Source organism: Prunus persica, chromosome G4, assembly GCF_000346465.2.
Source record: "Prunus persica cultivar Lovell chromosome G4, Prunus_persica_NCBIv2, whole genome shotgun sequence".
Taxonomy (NCBI): domain Eukaryota; kingdom Viridiplantae; phylum Streptophyta; class Magnoliopsida; order Rosales; family Rosaceae; genus Prunus; species Prunus persica.
In genome coordinates this window covers 8119023-8143384 of record NC_034012.1, presented here as the reverse complement: position 1 = coordinate 8143384, position 24362 = coordinate 8119023, and the positions used below count along the sequence as shown (strand labels likewise).

The 24362-nt window shown below is 39.8% G+C and overlaps 2 protein-coding genes and 1 pseudogene across 2 annotated transcripts; 2 read left to right on the top strand and 1 right to left on the bottom strand.

Annotated features, from left to right (window-relative positions):
- LOC109948594 lies at positions 1429-5085 on the top strand. Its single transcript, XM_020562226.1, has 2 exons — positions 1429-1808; positions 4806-5085. Exons 1-2 carry the CDS (start codon positions 1429-1431, stop codon positions 5083-5085), a joined length of 660 nt encoding a protein of 219 aa, XP_020417815.1.
- LOC109949023 (vinorine synthase-like) lies at positions 10615-12329 on the bottom strand. The gene has a single exon (XM_020563232.1). The coding sequence runs from the start codon at positions 12261-12263 to the stop codon at positions 10911-10913; it is 1353 nt and encodes a 450-aa protein (XP_020418821.1). The 5' UTR covers positions 12264-12329; the 3' UTR covers positions 10615-10910.
- LOC109948593 lies at positions 13427-19827 on the top strand (annotated as a pseudogene).

The window sequence follows — 24362 nt, the reverse complement described above, 5'->3', positions numbered from 1 at the left end:
CTCAGATACAAGTCTGATGCACTAAATTGCTTTCGAAAGTTCAAGTCAATGGTAGAATTGCAAAGTTGCTTTAAGGTAAAGTGTTTGAGAAGTGACAGAGGAGGAGAGTTCACAGCCAATGAATTCAAAAAGTTATGCGAAGCTGAAGGGATTCAAAGACAACTCTCTATGGCCTATGCTCCACAACAAAATGGAGTGGTGGATAGAAAAAATATGACTGTAGTTGAAATGGCAAAAGCAATGCTTCATGAGAAATGATTGCCTTACTATCTGTGGGCAGAAGCTGTGCACACAGCTGTCTACTTACTAAATAGGTGCCCTACTAGAGCACTTGGAGACAAAACTCCATTTAAGGCATATAGTGGGAGAAATGTAGGACTGGCACACCTCAAAATATTTGGTTGTGTGTTAGGTACACATACCAAGTGAAGTGAGGCAGAAGTTAGATGCAAAAAGCACCAAGGGTATCTTTGTGGGGCATGCAATCTATGAAAAAGGTTATAGAGTGTATGATCCCGCTACTAAGAAGATTCTACTCTCAAGGGATGTCGTGTTTGATGAGAATGCAGCGTGGGATTGGAAACAAATGTCTAATAAACAAGGAACTGTGATCAATCATGAAGAACAATCTGATCTGTCTAATGACTCATCACAAATGACACCTTGTAGAAGCTATGATCATTTTCAATCACCAAGGACAAGTGATATAAGCAGCAACATGAGAAATACTCAAGCTTTTGATCACACTCCATTAAAATGGAGAAATCTAGATGATGTTTTAGCTCAATGCAATCTTTGTATTATGTTCCATAAAAATTTGATGAAGCTGCTAAAGATGAATCTTGGATGAAAGCAATGAAGGATGAACTGTCAATGATTGAGAAAAATGCAACATGGGAGCTGGTGGACAGACCAGCTGATAAGCCTATAATTGGAGTTAAGTGGGTGTTCAAAACCAAGCTAAACCTTGATGGTTCAGTACAGAAGAACAAGGCAAGGCTGGTTGCCAAAGGTTATACTCAGAAACCAGGTGTTGACTACAATGAGACCTTTGCACCAGTGGCTAGACTTGATACAATCCGCACACTGGTTGCATTGGCAGCACATAAAAATTGGAAATTGTATCAGCTAGATGTCAAATCTGCCTTTCTAAATGGTGTTTTGGAATAGGAGGTGTATGTAGATCAACCGGATGGTTTTATGGTCAAGGGGAGTGAAGATAAGGTGTACAAGCTTCATAAAGCTCTTTATGGCCTAAAACAGGCACCAAGAGCTTGGTATGGTGAAATTGACACCTACTTTGCTTAGTGTGGATTTTCCAAAAGTCAGAGTAAGGCCACTCTCTATACCAAAACCAGAGGAGAAGCAGAAATTCTGATAGTGTCCATCTATATAGATGACATTATTTATACAGGGAATTGTCAGTCAATGTTAGAGGAGTTCAAGCAAGACATGATGGTGAAATATGAAATGACAAACTTGGGGCTCTTGCATCATTTTTTAGGAATGGGAGTCATTCAAACTCACACTAGCATTTTTCTTCACCAAAAGAAATATGCAACATCTTTGTTGAGCAAATTTGGCCGACGTGAATGCAAACTTGTCTCTATACCTCTGGTTACAACTGAGAAGTTAAGCAAAGATGATGGAAGTGGTCCAGCAAATGAAGAGCAATATAGGAAGATTGTGGGAAGCTTGCTATACCTCACAGCTACAAGACATGATATAATGTATGCGTCTAGTCTATTTGCTAGATTTATGCATTGCCCAACTAATAAGCATTATGGAACTGCTAAAAGAGTTCTCAGGTATATTTAGGGGACACTTGATTATGGGTTGGAGTATGTGAAGGGAAGGAATACAGTGTTAATTGGCTACTGTGACAGTGACTGGAGTGGCTCAGTCGATGACAGTAAGAGCACTTAAGGATATGCTTTCTCTTTTGGCAGTGGTGTTTACATCAGTCAAACAAAACTGTGTTGCTCCTTCTACTGCAGAGGCAGAATACATTAGTGGATCAGAAGCAACTGCACAGGCAATTTGGCTCAGATTTGTTTTGGAAGACTTTGGTGAATTTCAAGCTGAAGCTACACCACTACATTGTGACAATACAACTGCAATTGCTATCATAAAGAACCCTGTGTTTCACTAGAAAACTAAACACATTGATCGAAGGTATCACTTCATCACGGATGCCTTGTAAGAAGGAATCATTAACTTGATTTACTATCCTACAAATGAGTAGCTGGCAGATATCTTCACAAAGTCATTGGCTAAAGATCGATTTTGCAATCTCAGAGACAAGCTTGGTGTGAAATTAGCTTAAAACTTAAAGGGGAGTGTAGAATTGTAAGTAGTGAGCCTGATTTCTTTTAAGCCAAGAGTGTTAAATTGTGTATTCACTTAGTCCTAGAGAATGACATGTAACACCCCGACCCCGAATTTAACCCTTATTTAATTAATTAATTATTTAAGGGTATTTTAGTCATATTTTTAACCGAAGAGAGTTTGGAGCAGTGACTAGTATTTTTGGAAAGGTCGTACTGAGACGAGTTCATAGACACGTAGTGGGCTCGAATCGGAGTTGTAACGAGAGAGATATGGTCAAAAGAAGCCCAGTGGCATAATCGTAAATATTTCAAAATGGGATTTTTTATAAAACTCAGATTTTTTTTTTTCTCTCTCTCTCTCTCTCTCTCTCTCTCTCTCTCTCTCTCCCGCGGCGACCTCTCTCTCTCTTCCTCTCTCCCGTTCCAGCGGGGCCGTCGCCTTCCAAGAGGCGCCGGCGCCGCCACAGGGCACCACCGGCCACGGCACCGGTGGCGTTCGAACCGCCGTCGTCCCTCCTTCCTTTCCCGACCCTTCCCCGCCGGCGGCACGGCCTGTGCTGGCCGGAAGATGCGAAAAACCGACGGGAACCCACCGAAACTTCAACGCCGTCGATCTCCCTCCTCCGGCCACCAATTTCGTCGACCCAGGTATGGATTTTGAACCTCTCAAGCTGCTCTAGCTGATGGTTGGGTAGGATTAGATCGATTCTTAGCGTAAACAACTCGATTTTCGAATTGAAAATCGGCCGAAACTTCGGCCGCCGTGATCGGCCATTTCCGGCCACTTTTTGGGGTAGGTCCAAGAACAAAAGTGGCTCCAAATAGGGTGTTATACCTAGGGTAGGAGTTTGGAGCCGTGGTTTTGAGATTTTCCGGCGAAGCGTTATCGCTTTGGGCATCCACGCGCTGCCGGCGCGTGCGGCGGCAGTGGGTACTGTAAAAAAAGTAGTGATGTGTTCCGATGAGATCCCTTCGGTTGTCACGAGTGCGTAGGATTTCGCGGATCTCAATTCGGACGTCGTTTGACCATCGAACGGATAATCGCATAGTGTGCGTTATCCGGGTTCGATAGGTTGGGACCGTTGGATGGTCCCAAATTTAATATATGTTAATCTAGGTATTTCTAGGATCGTGTAGGAATTCACGAATCGTGAATCGGAGCCCCGGATGTTGGATTTACTACAAGTACCACCAAGTGAAAGTGAGGTCCCACGTGGCGTAGGTTATCCGGCGTGCGGACCGACCCCATACGTGGCGTTGGTTGTATCGGCGTATGGGGAGATTTGTGATATTATGTTCAGGTCTCACGTGGCGTAGGTTATCCGGCGTTGAGACAGGCCCCATACGTGGCGTTGGTTGTACCGGCGTATGGGGAGCTATTGTGATATTGTGTTGAGGTCGCACGTGGCGTAGGTTATCCGGCGTGTCGACAGATCCCATACGTGGCGTTGGTTGTACCGGCGTATGGGGAGATTTGTGATATGATGTTGAGGTCCCGCGTGGCGTAGGTTATCCGGCGTTGGGACAGGCCCCATACGTGGCGTTGGTTGTACCGGCGTATGGGGAGATATTATGATAGTATTGCATGGTCGCACGTGGCGTAGGTTATCCGGCGTGTTGACAGGCCCCATACGTGGCGTTGGTTGTACCGGCGTATGGGGAGAATATGTGAAATACAGAGAAATGAAATAAGGCATCGTCTAAGTGTGGAATTGGGTTTTTAGGGAAGAACTACGTGTGGCTTGATCCCTCAAGGAGGGTACGTAGGCAGCCTAAGGTTATTAGGTGCAGCCGCAGACTAAATATTAGTTATAATTTGTATTTGAATTGCTTCGTAGTTGGCTAAGAATTATTGGAAGGCCGAAGGCCATCTGTGTAAATTGCATGAAATTATATTGTGCATGCTGCCAGTTGGGAATGTTAAATGCGTTTTCATTCAGGTATAAATTTTGGGAAATGTCCAATTTAGAGGGGAGACTCTGCCGAAATTTCGGCAGGAAGTCTCGGTCTTTAGTAATTGGGTCTGGTATCGGAGTGATGTCAGGAATTCCAAAGGGTTCGTCTCGAGTTTTGAGAAAATTCGGGGCGGGTCCTTTCATGACAAGTGTAAGGCTTCAAACGTGTAAGGCTAAAATAGCCAAGAGTGGTATTCCTAGAATTGAGACAGATGGATGGCTGAGATTCACTGATGCTTGTGTGAATCTAGCTCAGAGCTAACGGTCATGTAGTACATGCCGTGTGAGCTCATTCTTACAAATATAGATATATACAAAACCTTGCTCACATACTTTGTGAGTAAGCAGAGCAGTTATTCAATAGCATTCTCTATTTCTTCTTTTCTCTCTAACTGACCAATACACAAACCCAGCTTGAATAGCAAAACACTAAGAGATTCCCAACCAAGTTTTCTGGCAAGGGTGGCACAGCCATTTTACGCATGTTCACAGTGTGACAGAAGACTGATGGCCTTATTAGGCTAGTCCCCAACATGTTTGATGATGATCTGGATGATGCTTCAATTTTGCATTTCCAAATGAGTGCTGAAACTGCTTATACACTTGTTGGTTTGGGCACAACTGAGCTGGTTGCCTTTGATTGGAGAGCAGCAATCTTTGAGGCATCAAACACAAACCTCCTTCTTATGAACTTTTCCTTATCAACTTCCATAGATGGCAGTGGCTCTGAGTTAGAGAAATTTAGTGGAGAAAACAAAGATGCAGCACTAAATTTGGGAAGCATTAACATATTTGACTGATCATGGGCAGCTGCAGTCCAACAATTGATGAATGTGCTTAATGTTGTGGCATCACCAAACTTATGAGAAATGCTAAACCCAATTTACAGTCCACCACACTCAAACAAGTTGACTTGAACAAGAAGCAACGTGCCGGTGCCCGCTTCTCTGGACTCGGGTTCAACTGGTAGGAATTGTCTTAACATCTCGGCATCTGGGTGTTCGAAAATCTCCAATAAGGAACACTTGACACGGGCTTCCACAAACTCAGCTCCATCATCGTTACATTCAATCGTGGCATCACCTTTGATTCTTCCTGCCAAAGGGTAGAAGTGAGTGAGAGTTATAGCTGTAGAAGTGAGTGAGAGTTTTAGCTAAGGATTGCATTAGATACTGACATCTTTCATTGGCGGCCATGACATTGTTGCTAGTAGCATCAGCAGCATTGGGATAGAAGAGAAGGATTGGGATGTAGGTTTGATGGGCCATCTGATCCAAAATAGAGAGCTTATAATTTCTAAGGTGATGAGGAGTTGGAGAGGATGGTTTAACTGTTGCCCTTTGGATGATTTCAACCTTGATTTCTGTGGCCATTTTGCTCAACCTTGATTTCAAGTGATGCAAGCACAAACTGTGAATTGGAACAATGGGGCTGGTCTACCTTATAATGGATCGGGTTCTACATTGAATTGAATATAACTAGAACTACTTTGTAGGCAAAAGCCCCACTACTGGCTGCCTCTCAAAGATTTCAACCTTGTTGCTCTGTGGCCATATCTTGATAGTAGATTCTGTTAAGTGTGGAAAATAATGTCATGAATATTAGACCGCGGCATGGCCTGCCTTAAACATTGAAGAACTACCTACTTTTGTGGAATTTTGTAGTTGATTATCCAATTGTACTGGGATACAATTAAGTCAACTGGACAGTTGAGTTAATTTCTGGAGGAATTAGGCAGCTGTGCGATATAGGTAGCAGTCCCCAGCAGTTGCTTGGCTATTATGGCTAATCACTACCGAAAATCCAAATGCTAGCAGTTTTCTTTTAATCTCTTGAGAGGGCAGCATTCTACATTGAAGAACTGCGTTTGAAAAGGCCAGCTACATTGAAGAACTACCTACTTTTGGGTTTGTAGTTGATTATCCAATAGTACTGGGATACAATTAAGTCAACTGGACCGCTGAGTTAATTTCTGGAGCAATTAGGCGGCTGTGCTATATAGGTAGCAGTCCCTAGCAGTTGCTTGGCTATTATGGCTAATCACCACCGAAAATCCATATGCTAGCAGTTTTCTTTTAATCTCTTGAGAGGGCGGGATTCGAATATGATACCGTTTTTGACATTGTGAAAAGGAAACTCTTAGGCTATGTCATGTCACAACCCACGGATTTACGTAGCTTTGGGTTAAGACATGATTCACACCTTAATTATAGAATTTAATAAAAACTGTAACTAAAATGTGAAGAAACATTTAAATAAATAAAATAAACATTTCACGTAGAATATTCAACGGAAACGACAACATCTAAAATCTGAATTTTTTTACATTATTTTACAAGTTAGAACTACTCAAGAGTTCACTAAAAGAGTAGCTCATTATTCATCCACAAGTTATGTACACAATACACTCTATAGATATGCCAAAATCACCACAAGCTCTAGATTTTAGGTTCAGTACCTGCAAAATGTATTAGGGGGTGAGCCAAACCATAGCTCAGTAAACCTTTTCACGGTAAATTGATATAACTAAATTAAGTGACTTACATAGCCAAAATATCACATTATTAAGCATGAATGCTCTTCATCTAATCTCGTTAATTCATATAACTGTTCAAGCAGACCTGCTGTAACATCCTGACCCAAATTTAAATACTCTTTTAATTTAATTAATTAAATAATTATGAAATTATAATTTTGCCCTCGGGGAGGGTAATTTTGGTCACTTTTTAATCTGGAAGGATTTTGGGGAAATGATTGGCACTATGACGTAGATCGCGTCGAGATGAGTCTGTAGACACATAGTGGGCTCAAATCGGAGTTGTAACGAAAAAGTTACGAACACCGAAGCATAATGGCACAATAGTAAATATTGCAAATTTGGGGTTTTTAAAATCTTAAATCTCTTATGCCCTCTCTCTCTCTCTCTCTCTCTCTCTCTCTCTCTCTCTCTCTCTCTCTCTCTCTCTCCCTCTCCCTTGCCCGCCCCCCTCCCCCCACGTGAGAACAGCCGACGGCCTTTGTGGCCGGTACCAAATGAACCGCCACCAGATTTCGGCCACCAATTTATTCGATCTAGGTATGCTTTTTCATCATCTTAATGTGTTCTAGCTGATGGTTGGGTTGTTTAGGATCGATTTCTGCGTTTTGAAACTGAATTTATCGCTTAAAGTTTTGGCCGATTTCTACTCGTAATTCCGACCATCTCCGGCCACTTTTTGGCAATGGTCCAAACAAAAGTTACTCCACTCATTGTCCTGATCATGTAAGTATAGGTCTTGATCGGCGGTTTGGATGTTTTCTGATGGCCGGAATTACTCTGCGCACACACGCGCTGCCAGCGCCTGGGCGGGCCTTTGGGCCCTAAAATGATTCCGAGCACGACAGTATGGTTGGATTTGAATTTGGACTTGAAAAAATAACTCACATATTATTATTTTCAAATTGTACTATGAGACATGTTTTCACTATTTTTATTTTGTAAATATGTTTTCCAATTAATCTACCAAACGCATTTTCGAATCATGAAAATTTTAATTCATTTTCTCGTTTTCATTCTCTGAAAATATTCTTAGAAAACATTCATCGAAAACGTTACCAGACGGCCCCTGAATTTTTCTTAAGAAGCACGTACTTCTCTAGATAGCACTAAAAGTGATTTTATAATCAATAACCACTTGTTTCGCTTCCAAATGCTATCAAAAGCGTTTTTTGTTATATTCAAAGGCTTTTAGCCATTCCAAAAGCCCAACATAATGCAATAACATTTATACATATATCCTTTCTTTTATTCCCTAGGGGCCCCTCCCCTAATATATCGCTTATAAGTTTTTCTAATAACTGTTGTAAAAAATGCTTTTAGCCATTCCAAATGCCAAAAGCAGTGCAAATTTGACAAAACCAGACTGCGTTTGGTTCCTACATAATTATTTTGTGGAGACTCAAGAGATTTCTTGCATGAAATCAATGGAGGTGTCGCAGGTTGCTTGACTGGCAAGGGTTTCTCTATGCTAAAAAAGATTTTTCTTCCACTTTCCAAAAGAAAAAGAATGGTGTGCTCTTGAGTTCATAAAGAAGATGCATTCTAGCATCCGTGTAGTGTATGTAAATTTAATACATTATCATCCCTCTCAATAGGAAAAATTCTCAAAAAAATAAAAATTAAAAAGAAAAAGAAGATGCATCTATCAAGGGTCAACTATATATGAATAATCTGCAACGTAATGTTATTATTTGCAGTTTATTAATCTTTTTCATAGTTTTTTTTGTTTCTCAAGTGGGTACAACAGTAGCTCGAGACAATGCGATCACGTCTCAAATGGGTAGATGCTCATAAAAAAAATGCATGTGTATATGGCACAGGTTGACTTGAACATTGCAGGCATAGCTGGGAAACAATGACTTGAGATTATTCATATTCTGCAAGTTAAACATGATCTTGAATTATAAATTTGCCTGCATTTGCAAAGGATTTTGGGGTTGTTGAGTTGTAGAGGAAATTTAAGGGGCCATATACAAGGCTTTGCCATTTATATTGTGCATGGCTTTGTGTACACCCTACACAGATATGGTGCTTACCCAATTCAGATTGAAAAACCAGCAGATATTTTTTGAAATTGTGTGAATAACGTGAGAGATTATGTCAATCCATTTATGTTCTTGAATTCCTTAGTTAATTCTGGATTACATAAAGTCAGGTTTAATCAGGTTTAATGAACACAAATAAAAGTACCACGATTTTTAAAACACAAGCAAACTGAAATTTATAAAGAAAATTAGCAAGTACATGTAACATCCATAAGCAAGCAAGCAAGCAAGTACATATGTAACATCCATCAGTGAGCTTCTATTGAGGAATCCCTTAAATAAGTTTATTTGATGGACACCTTTATACTTGTAGGGCCCACTCTGTATTTTATTTCACTAATCCAAACCGTTTATTTTGTAGATATTTATTCAAAGATCATCTCTACAAAAAACACTTGAATCCGATATCATTTGACCAGTCAATTTAATTATTGAAATTTTATTACTTTCTTGAAGCAAAGTGTTCATTGATTTTGTTGGACACAATTAGATGTCGAAACGGTTTTCGATTTGTCTAATTTTTTGCAAGATGATCTATGAATGTCGACTTGAAAAATAGATGATTTGGATCCTTGAAAAAATATTCGTAGGGGACCCTAAATGGTGTCTCTCAAATAAAATTATTTAAGAGATTCCTCAATAAAATATATATAGATAGATCTTAGAAGATCTTGATCACAATATATATAAATATTATATTTTCCCCACGCAACGCATGGGCTCTATTTAAAATCCTCGAAGTTCAATTCTATGTTATTAGGCAATCCCATTTGCAATATTTTTGAGTACGTTCCTTGTGTAATGATTTAATCCTTAATTACTGCCCAATAATTTGGTCTTTTGCTAACTGGTCAAACACTTATTACATTATTAGCATTACTAATCGTTTCAACTCTCTGTGATAATTAAATAATTACTTATCTACCAGCCTATTGTGTCGGTTCTGCAAGTTCGTGCTTAATTCATCAACCAGCCCGATTCAATCAGGTTGTAACATTTCACACCCGAAATCGAGTAAGTATTATTAAGAAACCGACCCGAACCAAACTAATGAAGCTCGGGTCAGGTTCAATTTGTTCGGTTTGCTTCTGAAGCTTATGAAAAAATAGTTGGCATCAAAACCTGTAAGGCTTGCTGTAAAATAAGAAATGCCCTTAAGCTAATTAAAAGCCACTTTAATTTTTTGATTTTTCTTTGTGTGTATTGTTTTGCAATTTAAGTTGCTTCTTGACGCTTTTGCATCCTTTTAATTGTTTTATCAACAAATTTCTCTCACTGAAAAAAAGAAAAGAAAAAGGTTTGATGCCAAATGAATAATGAAAGTGCGTTTTCTCAAAAAAAGAAAAAAAAAGAAGAAAAAAAAGTGCGTAACTTCTCATGATGTCACATCCCGGGATCGGCTCCGCCGTAGCACGATATTGTCCGCTTTGGGCCCCCCTCTCTGCCCTCACGGTTTTGTTTTTGAGAGCTCACGAGCAACTTCCCTGTGGGTCACCACTCCTGGAATTGCTCTAGCCCCCAACTCGCTTAACTTCGGAGTTCTTACGACTCCGAAGCCAGTGAGCTCCCAAAAGGCCTCGTGCTAGATGGATGCGGATGTGCACATATAAGGCACATCACCCCCTCTCCGTTGGTTGATGTGGGATCTTACACATGACTAGTGACTATTGTAGAAAGGTAAAAAAAGAAAGTGCGTAACTTCTCAAAAAAAGAAAAGAAAATGCTAGGCACTGCCTCCACCTAGGTATGCTCATCCCAAATTGTATATGTTTGGCACAGCCTACATTTTGAAAACATATAAAAGTACTACAACTGAACTGGCTACACTAGAGTGTATAGAGTACAAATGCTAATACATAATCAATCATTCAAACTTGTTCAACTCTTAGATCGAACATTCACTTGACTCCAAGTTTCCAACAATTCTACTGTTTTATTGAGCTAGAAAATAGCAAGCTATCAAAAGCTAGCCTACAATTTTATTGATATCAGAACGATAGCAGAGGAGGGCTGTCCTAATGGCCAGCTCTCTTATCAGTACTCAGTTGGTGACCCTAGGGTTCAGAGAAGCATATGCAAGCAGCTCCTTGTTGCTTTCAAATAAGGCCATGTTCTCTTGGCTCAGAGTCACCCAAGCTTCTATTCCATTGCCATCTCTTTTGTCCATCAAAACAGTTGCATTGTTAACTGCAAAAGCAACGTAGCTCACCCATGATGGCTTTCCCCACCCGAAATCGGCTTCATAAAATGGAAACCTACACCAACTTGAGCAGCTAAACTTGTCTATGTCATCATTTTTCATCAGGTTTATGTACCATATCACTTTTTTCCATGCTTCGTTAGAATCAAATACTACTCCGGCAGCAGAAAGTTCTTTTGTTTCTTCAAGTCCTCCCCTGATTTTTGCAACCAAGCCTTTCAAATCTATCACAGTAGTATTCTCTCCAGAGTGAGAATAGTTGGTTGTCGAAAGATTTATTAGATTCCCAACCAAGTTTTCTGGCAAGGGTGGCACTGCCATTTTACGCGTGTTCACAACGTGACAGAAGAGTGATGGCCTTATTAAACTAGTCCCCAACATGTTTGATGATGATCTGGATGATGCTTCAATTTTGCATTTCCAAATGAGTGCTGAAGCTGCTTCTACTCTTGTTGGTTTGGGCACAACTGAGCTGGTTACCTTAGATCGGAGAGCAGCAATCTTTGAGGCATCAAACACAAACCTCCTTGTTATGAACTTTTCCTTATTGACTTCCATGGATGGCAGTGGCTCTGAGTTAGAGAAATTTAGTGGAGAAAACAGAGATGCAGCACCAAATTTGGGAAGGCTTAACATATTTGACTGATCATGGGCAGCTGCAGTCCAACAATTGATGAATGTGCTTAGTGTTGTGGCATCACCAAACTTGTGAGAAATGCTAAACCCAATTGACATTCCACCACACTCAAACAAGTTGACTTGAACAAGAAGCAACGTGCCGGTGCCCGCTTCTCTGGACTCGGGTTCAACTGGTAGGAATCGTCTTAACATCTTGGCATCTGGGTGTTCGAAAATCTCTGATAAGGAACACTTGACCCGGGCTTCCACAAACTCAGCTCCATCATCGTTACATTCAATCATGGTGTCACCTTTGATTCTTCCTGCCAAAGGGTAGAAGTGAGTGAGAGTTTTAGCTAAGGATTGCATTAGATGCTGACATCTTTCATTGGTGGCCATGACATTATGGCTAGTAGCATCAGCAGCATTGGAATAGAAGAGAAGGATTGGGATGTAGGTTTGAGGGGCAATCTGATCCAAAATAGAGAGCTTATAATTTCTAAGGTGATGAGGAGTTGGGGAGGATGGTTTAACTGTTTGCCTCTGGATGATTTCAACCTTGATTTCTGTGGCCATTTTGCTCAACCTTGATTTCAAGTGATGCAAGCACAAACTGTGAATTGGAACAATGGGGGATGGTCTACTTTATAATGGATCGGGTTCTACATTGAATTGAATATAACTAGAACTACTTTGTAGGCAAAAGCCCCACTACTGGCTGCCTCTCAAAGATTTCAACCTTGATGCTCTGTGGCCATATCTTGATAGTAGATTCTGTTAAGTGTGGAATAATGTCATGAATATTAGACCGCGGCATGGCCTGCCTTAAACATTGAAGAACTACCTACTTTTGTGGAATTTTGTAGTTGATTATCCAATTGTACTGGGATACAATTAAGTCAACTGGACAGTTGAGTTAATTTCTGGAGGAATTAGGCAGCTGTGCGATATAGGTAGCAGTCCCCAGCAGTTGCTTGGCTATTATGGCTAATCACTACTGAAAATCCATATGCTCGCAGTTTTCTTTTAATCTCTTGAGAGGGCGGGATTCGAATATGATACCTTTTTTGACATTGTGAAAAGGAAACTCTTAGGCTATGTCACGTCTCAACTCACGGATTTACGTAGTTTTGGGCTAAGACGTGATTCACACCTTAATTATAGAATTTAATAAAAACTATAACTAAAATGTGAAGAAATATTTAAATAAATAAAATAGACATTTCACATAGAATATTAATCGTTTCAACTCTGTGTGATAATTAAATAAATACTTATATATATATATACAGTCCCCTTTTATTGAGGAATCCCTTAAATAATTCTAATGATCCAAACAATCTATTTTTTAGGTCTTCATTCATAGATCATCCTTACAAAAAATTACACAAATCGGAAACCGTTTCTACATCCAATTGTGTCTTACAAAATCAATGAACACGGTGCTTCAAGAAAATACTAAAATTTCAATAACTCAATTGAATGGTCAAATGATATCGGATTCAAGTGATTTTTTTAAGAGATGATCTTTAAATGTGTATCTACAAAATAGACGATTTGGATTAGTAGAATACAATCCAGAGTGAGCCCTATAAGGGGTGTGCCTCAAATAAGTTATTTGAGGGATCCCTCAATGGAAGCTCTCTGTATATATATATATATATATATATATATGCATATGCCATGCAAAATATAAGAACAACACTATATCAACATATTTAGAGAAAATGAACGTTCAAATGGAAGTTATCTCCAAGGAGATCATCAAACCCTCTTCTCCAACCCCAAACCCTCTTCGCCATTACAAGTTATCTTTTCTTGATCAACTCACTCCCTCCTCGTATACCTCTTTGGTGTTTTTCTATGAATTTAATGGCGAGACCCAACCCGCTATTAATGAAGTATCAAAGCACCTTAAGAAGTCCTTAGCCAAGGTCTTAACCCTTTTCTACCCGCTAGCCGGACGAGTGAAAATCGACGATCATTTTGTGGACTGCAATGATGAGGGAATTGCCTACCTCGAGGCTCAAGTAACCAACTGCCGGCTTTGTGATTTTCTCAACAATCCGCCCCCTGATGAACTCAATAAATTTATCCCATTTGCGCAAGATGAGAATATTGCAAATGAAATTGCCCTCGGTGTCCAGCTCAACATGTTTGAACGAGGCTTTGCCATTGGTCTATGCACTTCCCACAAGCTTGCTGATTTGCTATGCATGCTCATGTTCACCAAAACTTGGGCTGCCATTGCCGTGATGAAGTCGAAATACAGCATCCCCAATTTGTTTCCGCCACACTCTTCCCTCCCAAGGGGATCACCGGCTATAATTGGGGCGCTGGTATCGCGGCAAAGAAGGTAACAAAGAGGTTTGTGTTCGATGCCTCCACGATAGAGGATCTCAGAGCAAAATATACAGGCTTGCAAAACAATGAGAAACAACCGTCGCCTGTCGAGGCCTTATCGGCTTTCATGTGGAGGCGATTTGTGGGAGCTACCAAGGATGATCATGCTGATGAGAATAAGTTGCACAGCCTGATCCACTCTGTGGACTTGCGTCCACTGATTGATCCACCGTTGTCTCCATATTCTTTTGGAAATATTTATGGTAATTCCTTGACTGCTCCCTTCTTAAGTAGTGGGGATGATGATGATGGTGATCAAGAATCTTCTTATGGCATGGTAAGGCGGGTACGAGAAGCAATAAGCAAGATTGACAAGGACTTCGTGAAAAGACTACAACATGGTGATGATCAGCTGAGTTTGATTGGCCGGCTTGCTCCAAGTGCTAGCAAAGGGGAGGTGGTTACTTCTTACCACAGTAGTTTGTGCCAATTTCCTCTCTATGATAATGATTTTGGTTGGGGAATATCAGATTGGTAAAAAATAATACTTCATACTTCTTAATATATAACAAATAGGAAGGTTATATATACAGAGCCTAGGAAACTATTCTAGGAAAGTAATTATGTTCCTATAATCTTGCATAATCAAATAGTTGACTTAGACTAATTAGGAATGTACAGCTCATTGACACTCCCCCTCAAGTTGGAGCATATATGTCATCAATGCCCAACTTGCTAAGTGAGCTGTGAAATACCCTGCCTGTGACTGCTTTGGTAAGGACATCTGCAAGTTGATCTTCGGATTTAACAAATGATACCTTAATGATCTTTGCCTCGAGCTTCTCCTTGATGAAATGTCTGTCAACTTCAACATGCTTGGTTCTATCATGTTGCACTGGATTATGTGCAATGTCTATTGCAGCTTTGTTGTCACAATTCAGTTGCATGGCATGTTTGGGTTTGAACCCCAATTCCTCCAACAAATTCCTTATCCAGAGTAGCTCACATACTCCGTGTGCCATACCTCGATATTCTGCTTCAGCACTTGATCTTGACACTACTTTCCGTTTTTTACTTCGCCAAGATACTAGATTGCCTCCTACAAAGGTAAAGTATCCCGACGTAGATCGCCTGTCAGTAACAGAGCCCGCCCAGTCTGCATCAGTATGACCCTCAACATCTAGATGACCATGTCGTGCGAACATCAATCCTCTTCCAGGAGATGACTTCAAGTATCTCAAAATTCGGTTTACCGCATCCATGTGGGCTTCACTTGGTGCATGCATGAACTGACTCACCACACTTACAGCATATGCTATATCAGGTCTAGTGTGTCCTAGATAGATTAACTTACCCACAAGGCGTTGATATCTTTCTTTGTTGGTGGGTACTTGATCAGGATATTCACCAAGCTGATGATTCAACTCCATTGGCGTATCTGCTGGTTTACTGGCTAACATTCCAGTGTCAGTCAAAATGTCAAGGATATATTTCCGTTGTGATAGAAATATTCCTTGTTCTGAACGAGCCACTTCGATGCCTAGGAAATACTTCAGAGCACCAAGATCTTTCATTTCAAACTCACTTGCCAAGTGGTGCTGCAATGCTGCCTTTTCTATTGGGTCATTCCCGGTAACTACCATGTCATCAACATATACAATAAGGGCAGTGACTTTACCTTTCTTATGTTTCAGGAAAAGAGTATGATCTGAGTTACTTTGCTTGTATCCAAAATCCTTCATTGATTTGCTGAACTTTCCAAACCATGCTCTGGGTGACTGCTTCAAGCCATAAAGAGACTTTCTCAGTTTACACACCATGTTGCTAGTATTGGGCCCCATCTTGCATCCTGGAGGGGAATCCATATAGACTTCTTCTTCTAGGTCGCCGTGCAGGAAGGCATTTTTGACATCAAACTGGTGTAATGGCCAGTTTAGGTTTGCTGCCAGAGAAAGAAGTACCCGAATTGTGTTTATCTTGGCTACAGGGGCAAATGTCTCCCCATAGTCAATCCCATAAGTCTGAGTATAACCTTTCGCCACCAATCTTGCTTTGTATCGTTCAATGGTGCCATCTGCCTTGAACTTTACTGTATATATCCATCTACAACCCACTGTTCTCTTCCCTTTGGGAAGGATAGTCATCTTCCAAGTGGAATTCTTCTGGAGGGCCTCCATTTCATCATTCATCGCTTGAGTCCACTTGGGATCTTTCAGAGCTTCCTGCACATTACTTGGAATAGATACAGTGGATAATTGACATACAAATGATGCACATGACGGAGACAACCTATGTAGGGACACATGATTAGCAATAGGGTATTTAACTTTTGTTTTTGGGTCCGGGTCATACTGTTGTCTAGGAATCCCTCTAGTGGTACGAATAGGTAACTGATAACCTGTGTTTCCTGTATGACTCGACTCATGTAAAGTGCTTAAGTTGGAGTTTAAATGCTCAGTTACCTGCGGGGAATCTTCAGGACCTGATTGGATGATTGGTGATGGTACTGTAGTAGGAGGGAAATTATCTGAACCATCATATGGAGTTTCCAGTAACTCTTGATCTTGTTGTACTACTGTAGCTGGTTGCTCGGACACTGACTGCTCTAAAACAGTTTGTTGAATTTGGATGCTCTGAGTATCTTCTGCAAAGATAGAGCTCTCCCCCTGCAGAGGATGCTCAGAAACTCCCCCTGAGTAATAGAACTCACTCTCATGGAAAGTCACATCGGCGGTAACATGCATGGTCTGAGTAGGAGGATGGAAACACTTATAGCCCTTCTGAGTGTCAGCATAACCCACAAAGACACAACGCAGTGCACACGGATCAAGCTTGCCACGCTGATGTGGATACACCTGAACATAAGCAACACAACCAAAGAGACGTGGTTCGAGATTTGGTGTGGATGGCATGGTGAGGAGAGTGGTCAATGTCTGAAATGGAGTTTGATACTGAAGAGTGCTGGATGGTGTTCTATTAATGAGGTAAGCAGCAGAACAAAGAGCCTCCCCCCAAAAATGATGAGGCATACGGGCCTCAAATAAAGAGGCACGAACAACCTCCAAGAGATGACGATTCTTACGCTCTGCGACGCCATTCTGTTGTGGTGTATAGGCACATGTGGTTTGATGAACAATTCCATGTTGACTTAAAAAATTATGTAGGTCATGGTTGACGTACTCTCCTCCATTGTCAGACCGAAGCGTAGTGATTTTCTTGTCAAACTGAGTAGCAACATATTGATAAAATAACTTGAATTTGGCGGTGACATCACTTTTCTGCTTTAAGGGAAAAACCCAGGTCATCCGGGTGCAATCATCAATAAATGTCATAAACCACTTAAAACCGCTAATAGTGGGAACTCGTGATGGTCCCCAAACATCAGAATGGACAATCATGAAAGGCAAAGAACTTTTATTCAATCTTAATGGGTAAGAAATACGATGGCTTTTGGCCAAAATGCAAGTTTCACAATGAAAGTCTGATTCAGCAAACTGGGAAAACAAATCTGGAAATAAAAGTTTCAGATAACCAAAAGAAGCATGACCTAATCGTCTATGCCATAGCCAAATTTTCTTCATCCTGATAGACTCATCTCCTCTCACATGATGTGTCTGACTCAATCTTGTACTGCTGTCTTCTGTCAAGTCCAGATAATACAACTTTCCCCTCCTAGTACCACATCCAATCACGGTCCTAGTGAGAAGATCCTGAAATAGACAATACAATGGCCAAAAACACACGGTACAATTAAGGGAATCAATGATTTGAGGAACAGATAACAAGTCATAGTCGAGTGAAGGGACAACTAAGACATGATCAAGACTTAATGAAGATGTAAGAGATAAAGACCCTTCTCCCATAACTTGGGAGGTGGTTCCATTGGCACTGGTAATATGTGTTTGGCTTGATGGTTTGGTAGAGTACAACCCAGTAAAACTAGATGTCATGTGATCAGTGGCGCCAGTGTCAATAATCCATGATCTATTACAAGTAAGTGAAGATGTGCAAGAGGTACCTGAGGTGGCCAAGGCCTTGGAGCCATATGTACCTGATGGAGGTTCTGATGCAGTCTCCTCGGATGACTGAGCGAATGCAAATGAGGCTCTGGTAGAATCCTTTTTCCGCCCTTTGTGGACCCATCCTTCTGGATAACCAATGATCTCATAACAGCCCTTAATGGTGTGGTTATCTAAACCACATTTGGTACACTTCATTGGAGGCCGGTTACGAGTAGGGTCGACACTATAGTTGTTCGGCCGAGATTGTTTGGACCTCGCAGTAGCCAAGGCTGTGGCTTCGGAGGTTACACCAACTTCAGACATGGTTCCCTGTCGGTTACTCTCTCTTTTAATATGTGCATATGCGGCCTCCAGTTCGGGTTTTGGCTCCATCCGCAAAATCTCTCCTCGGATTTGATCGAAATTATTGTCCAAACCTGCAAGAAATATATAAACTCGGAGACGATCAACCTCTTTGCGTCTAGTCTCAATGTCTTTCGGATGCTCCATGGTGCTTGGACTTAATTGATCAAGCTCCTGAAAAATCTCAATGAGCTCACTGTAATATTTGGCAACTGATGCGCCAGCTTGCTTCATTATGAATGACCGTCTGTGAAGGTCATAAATCTTGGCTTCATCAGCACCATCTGAATAGGTTTGCTTGATTGCAGCCCAAACTTGCTTTGCTGTGTCATAACGAATAAATCGTTTAATCTGATTAGGTTGCATGGCGTCGAACAACCAACTCTTGACTTGGCAATCCGATGCACGCCATTTATTAAATGTGGGATCTGTGTCTGCAGGTTGGGCAATATCACCGGTCAAGTGGCCATGTTTTTCTCGCCCAACTATCTTCATCTCTATGATTTGATGCCATAGAGAATAATTATTCTCATCCAGTTTGATTCCTGCGGAGAAGTTGGAGGTGTCACTCTGCAAAGTGACGATTTGTGTGGTAGTTTTGGAGCCTCCCGACACCAAGGATTGATTGGTGTTTGCTGACCCATCATCGTTGGCCATGATATTGGCTGACACCCAATGAAAAAAGGATAAAAAAGAAATATCAAGTTGAGGAAAAGCAAGTGCACGGTGGACAAAGGCAATAAGACAAACTGTTTTGCAATAAGAAATATTGGGTTGAAAGGGAAAAAAAAAAGAACAATGGGAACGGTTTGAATGGGTCTGTAAGTGGAAAGTGATTTGCAATATTGCAAAACGTGATTTGACTAGAGGAAAGGTTTGAATGGGTTTGTAAGATGGAATATGGGTTGGTGCTGGGTCTGTATGACGGCTGTTGCTGCGGAAGCGATTAGGGTTAGGGCAAGAGACAGTCAAGATTGACTGCTCTGATACCATATCAGATTGGTAAAAAATAATACTTCATACTTCTTAATATATAACAAATAGGAAGGTTATATATACAGAGCCTAGGAAACTATTCTAGGAAAGTAATTATGTTCCTATAATCTTGCATAATCAAATAGTTGACTTAGACTAATTAGGAATGTACAGCTCATTGACAGGGAAGACCTATATGGGTGAGCTTACCACCACTGCCCGTGAAGGACATAATAGTTTTCCTCGACACCAAGGAGCCTGGTGGAGTAGAGGCATACGTTAGCCTTGCCAAGGAAGTCATCACTAAATTTGAAAGTGACACCTTCCTCCGACGAAGGGTGGTTACGGGTCGGGTCGGTTCTGCAAGTTCGTGCTTAATTCATCAACCAACCCGATTCAACCAGGTTGTAACATTTCACACCCGAAATCGAGCAAGTGTTATTAAGAAACCGACCTGAACCAAACTAATGAAGCTCGGGTCAGGTTCAATTTGTTCGGTTTGCTTCTGAAGCTTATGAAAAAATAGTTGGCATTAGAACCTGTAAGGCTTGCTATAAAATAAGAAAAGCCCTTAGAGCTAAAAGCCACTGTAATTTTTTGATTTTTCTTTGTGTATTGTTTTGCAATTTAAGTTGCTTCTTGACGCTTTTGCATCCTTGTAATTGTTTTATCAATAAATTTTTCTCACTGAACAAAAGAAAAGAAAAAGGTTTGATGCCAAATGAATAATGAAAGTGCGTTTTCTCAAAAAAAAAAAAAAAAAAAAAAAAGTGCGTAAAAGAAAGTGCGTAACTTCTCATGACTAGTGACTATTGTAGAAAGGTAAAAAAAGAAAGTGCGTAACTTCTCAAAAAAAGAAAAGAAAATGCTAGGCACTGCCTCCACCTAGGTATGCTCATCCCAAATTGTATATGTTTGGCACAGCCTACATTTTGAAAACATACCAACCATTCAAACTTGTTCAACTCTTAGATCGAACATTCATTTGACTCCAAGTTTCCAACAATTCTACTGTTTTATTGACCTAGAAAATAAGCAAGCTATCGAAAGCTTTGATATCACAACCATGGTAGAGGAGGACGGTACTAATGACCAGCTCTCTTATCAGTACTCAGTTGGTGACCCTAGGGTTCAGAGAAGCATATTCAAGCAGCTCCTTGTTGCTTTCAAATAAGGCCATATTCCCTTGGCTCAGAGTCACCCATGCTTCTATTCCATTGTCATCTCTTTTGTCCATCAAAACCGTATTACTAATCGTTTCAACTCTTTGTGATAATTAAATAGAATAATACTAGTCTTACCACATTTTTATGCCACAATTTCATACCACATGATGTGGCAGCTGATGTGTACACAGTACATACCACATCATGTAAAATACTAGTTTATGTTTTTCTAATTTTATTTATTAAAATACACTTCATTCATTTAATTGATGTGACATATGATATGAACATGCTACATCATGTGGTATAGAAATGTGGAATAAAAATGTGGTAAGTGTAGGATTACCCAATTAAATAAATACTTATCTACCAGCCTATTGTGTGTGTGTGTGTATATATATATACAATGGCGGACCTACAGAGGCGCAAGGAGTTGCAGTTGCACCTCCCCTCTCCGAAAAAAGCCATGGATGTGCTGGATTTGCCCCTTTGCTCTCTAGCGTTTTAAAAGGTGTTATCAAGGCGCATCTCGTTGAGTACAACACTAGTAAAAAAAACCCTTGCGCGACCAAATTTTGCGCGACGAAAAACTATTCGTCGCTCAAAGTCACTTGCGCGACGAAACTTGAAACTTCGTCACTCAAAGTCTTGCGTGACCAAATTTTGCGCGACGAAAAATAATTTGTTGCGCAAAGTCACTTTGCGCGACAAACTTTTGCGCGACGACAATACATCGTCGCTCAAAGTCTTGCACGACCAATTTTGCGCGACGAAAAATAATTCGTCGCTCAAAGTGACTTTGCGCGACGAAAAGTAAACTTGGTCGCGCAAAGTCCTTATAAAAATAAATAAAATTAAAAAATTATTTTTTAAAATCTTTGCATGACGTAATCCAAATATTTTGTCACCTAAACCAATTTATTTTTGTTTTTTATTTTGTATGCATAACACTTAAGAAATTAAACGGTATATATATTTATTACGTAGCTTTAAATTTATTATTTTAGATCGGATCGGATTTTTGTTAGAAAAATATATTATTATTGTTCGGATTGGGTTTTTGTTAGAAAATATATATTTTAAATTGACGATCGAATTAGTTCATTGTATTCATATAGGGTCAATGAGTGTAGCTTTAAAAAATCATCAAAATCGGAGTTAAAATAACCGTTAAATCGTGATTTTTCATTATAACCGTCGAAGAGTTTTGTCCCATTACTTGATCTCTGAATGTTTATTTTTTTCGATTTTTAGCGTATATGATCTCGAAGTATAAACAAACAAGTTTGACGGTTGGATCGTTGAAACTAGTTTTTTTGTATGCATATGCCATCAAAACAATATATTCACTAACAATTAAGAGTTTTGGGTGACTTGAGTCGGTTGTTATAGGGTTCATATTCAATATTGAATTCACATATCCATTTTTTTTTCATGGATTGTGTAGGATAGATAGCTAGAGAAATCGCTGAAGGGTAGAGAGAAAATGAAAGAGAACCAGATGGGGGGAGAGAACGAAAGGAAAAAAAAAAAGAAACAAAGAAAGGAATTACATTATTTTATTCCACTTTTTCGAACAAATTTTATTATTATTCCACTTAAGGAAAAAAAAAAGTGAGCTCTTATATGACACATCAGCACTTATTGCAAAAAGACTAAAATAGTCATGCCACATCATCAAAACTGACAGAATTATTAATAGAGATAACGGTGGGGGGTAAAATGGAATACAAAACCACGGTCAAAGAGGTTAAGTGGGTCATTTTAACTTTGAGAGGGGTAAATAAACCAATAAAAAGTGGTAGGCCAGATACTGATGCAGTACCCTAAGCACAAAGTGATGGGCATGTAGTTGTAGCAACAAAAAAAATAAAAAAATAAAAAAAAGAAAAGTAGGCCAATGTCCAAGTCTTTTTTTTTTTTTTGGGCCAAACGGGCTGGTCTAAGTCTCTAACTCAAAAATATGTTCATTTCATTAAGCAAGCAAGCACACAAATTCAGGTTTTATTGTTCCTTGATGCTTTAATTAAATTATTACACTAAAAAGTTGATTTGTTATTATTGTTTCTAACTTCATTATGTGTTGATGTGATTATTGAGATTTTTATTTGGAAATTAAAAATGATTCGTAGGAAACAATTATTTGGAAATCTTAAAAGACATAGAAAGAAAAGGAAGAAGAGATAGGTCAAAATCTTAAATTTTAGTGATGAATTTATCTATAAAGGGGTTCCAAAATCTTAAATTTTAGTGATGAATTTATCTATAAAAGGGTTCTCCAAGAAAAAAAAATATTTCTTCTTCCGCTTATTAGACAGAGGGTTTCTAGGGTAGGTTGGGGTTCATTGTAGAGTATTAGTGTGTGTGTGTTTTTAACAAAAAAAAAAATATTATTATTATTTTTACATTTAAAAAATAATAATTGGATAGGAAATGATGACTCATTTGTTCTACAAAATGCCTTAACAGTTTAGCCTAAATTTTTTTGACACTTATACACTGTGTCTTGAATCCGCCCCTGCAACCATTCAAACTTGTTGAACTCTTAGATCGAACATTCATTTGACTCCAAGTTTCCAACAATTCTACTGTTTTATTGAGCTAGAAAATAAGCAAGCTATCAAAAGCTAGCCTACAATTTTATTGATATCACAACGATGGCAGAGGAGGGCTGTCCTAATGGCCCGCTCTCTTATCAGTACTCAGTTGGTGACCCTAGGGTCCAGAGAAGTGATAGAATTCATAGTTTGTGAGTCTGTATTTTTGGATGTGTTTGGGAGAGAGTGAATGAGAGAAACGTTGCTCTATCAAAACAGAAGAAGAAATTGGAAGAGTGAAGGCTGCTACTCATTCATTACCAGCTGCCAAGAATATAACCGTTGAGGAGAGAGAAGAGAGATTCTTCTCTAACTGCCTCAATATAAGATTTAATCCTAGCCCTTGAAATTATCATCCTATAAGATGATTACACTTGTCTCAATCTAATACCTCTCTTAAAGAGCCACTTGGACTCTAATCCAATGGTCCTTATTACAAGCAGCATAGAAAAACGAAAAATTTAAAAAAAAAAACTAAACACAGAAACATTTAAATGAGATGGGATTAGGCGGCAAACTCAGCTCAAAGGGTTACACATCAACACTCCCTTCTAACCCTTTGACTGATTTAACTCCAAGCAGATCTCTGAGATGCACAAAACGATCCTTGGATAAAGCCTTGGTTAGGATATCTGCAATTTGATCTTCAGATTTGTAGTAGATTAGCTCAATCTCCTTTGCTTGGATAGCTTCTCGGATGAAATGAAATTTCCTGCTTATGTGCCTGGATTTCTGATGAAAGACAGGATTCTTTGCCATTGCTATGGCAGAGGTGTTGTCACACAGAATTGGTGTGCCTTCCACTTGCTCCTCTCCAAAATCCTCAAGTATAAACCTTAGCCATTTAGCTTGTGATGTTGCTTCAGCAGCACTCACATATACTGCTTCAGCTGTAGACAGAGCTACTGTATTCTGTTTGATTGAGGCCCATGAAAACATGCCAGATCCCAGAGTAAACACATATCCTGAGGTACTTCTTCTGTCATCCTCACTGCCTGCCCAGTCACTGTCACAATAGCCTATTAAGGTAGCTGCCTTGCCCTTTTTAAACTCAACTCCATAATCCAGTGTGCCTTGAACATATCTCAACACCCTTTTAGCTGTTCCTATGTGTTTCTTAGTGGGATTATGCATGAATCTGGCAAGCAAACTAGAGGCAAACATTATGTCTGGTCTAGTAGCTGTCAGATATAGCAGACTGCCTACAATCTGCCTATATTCACTCTCATC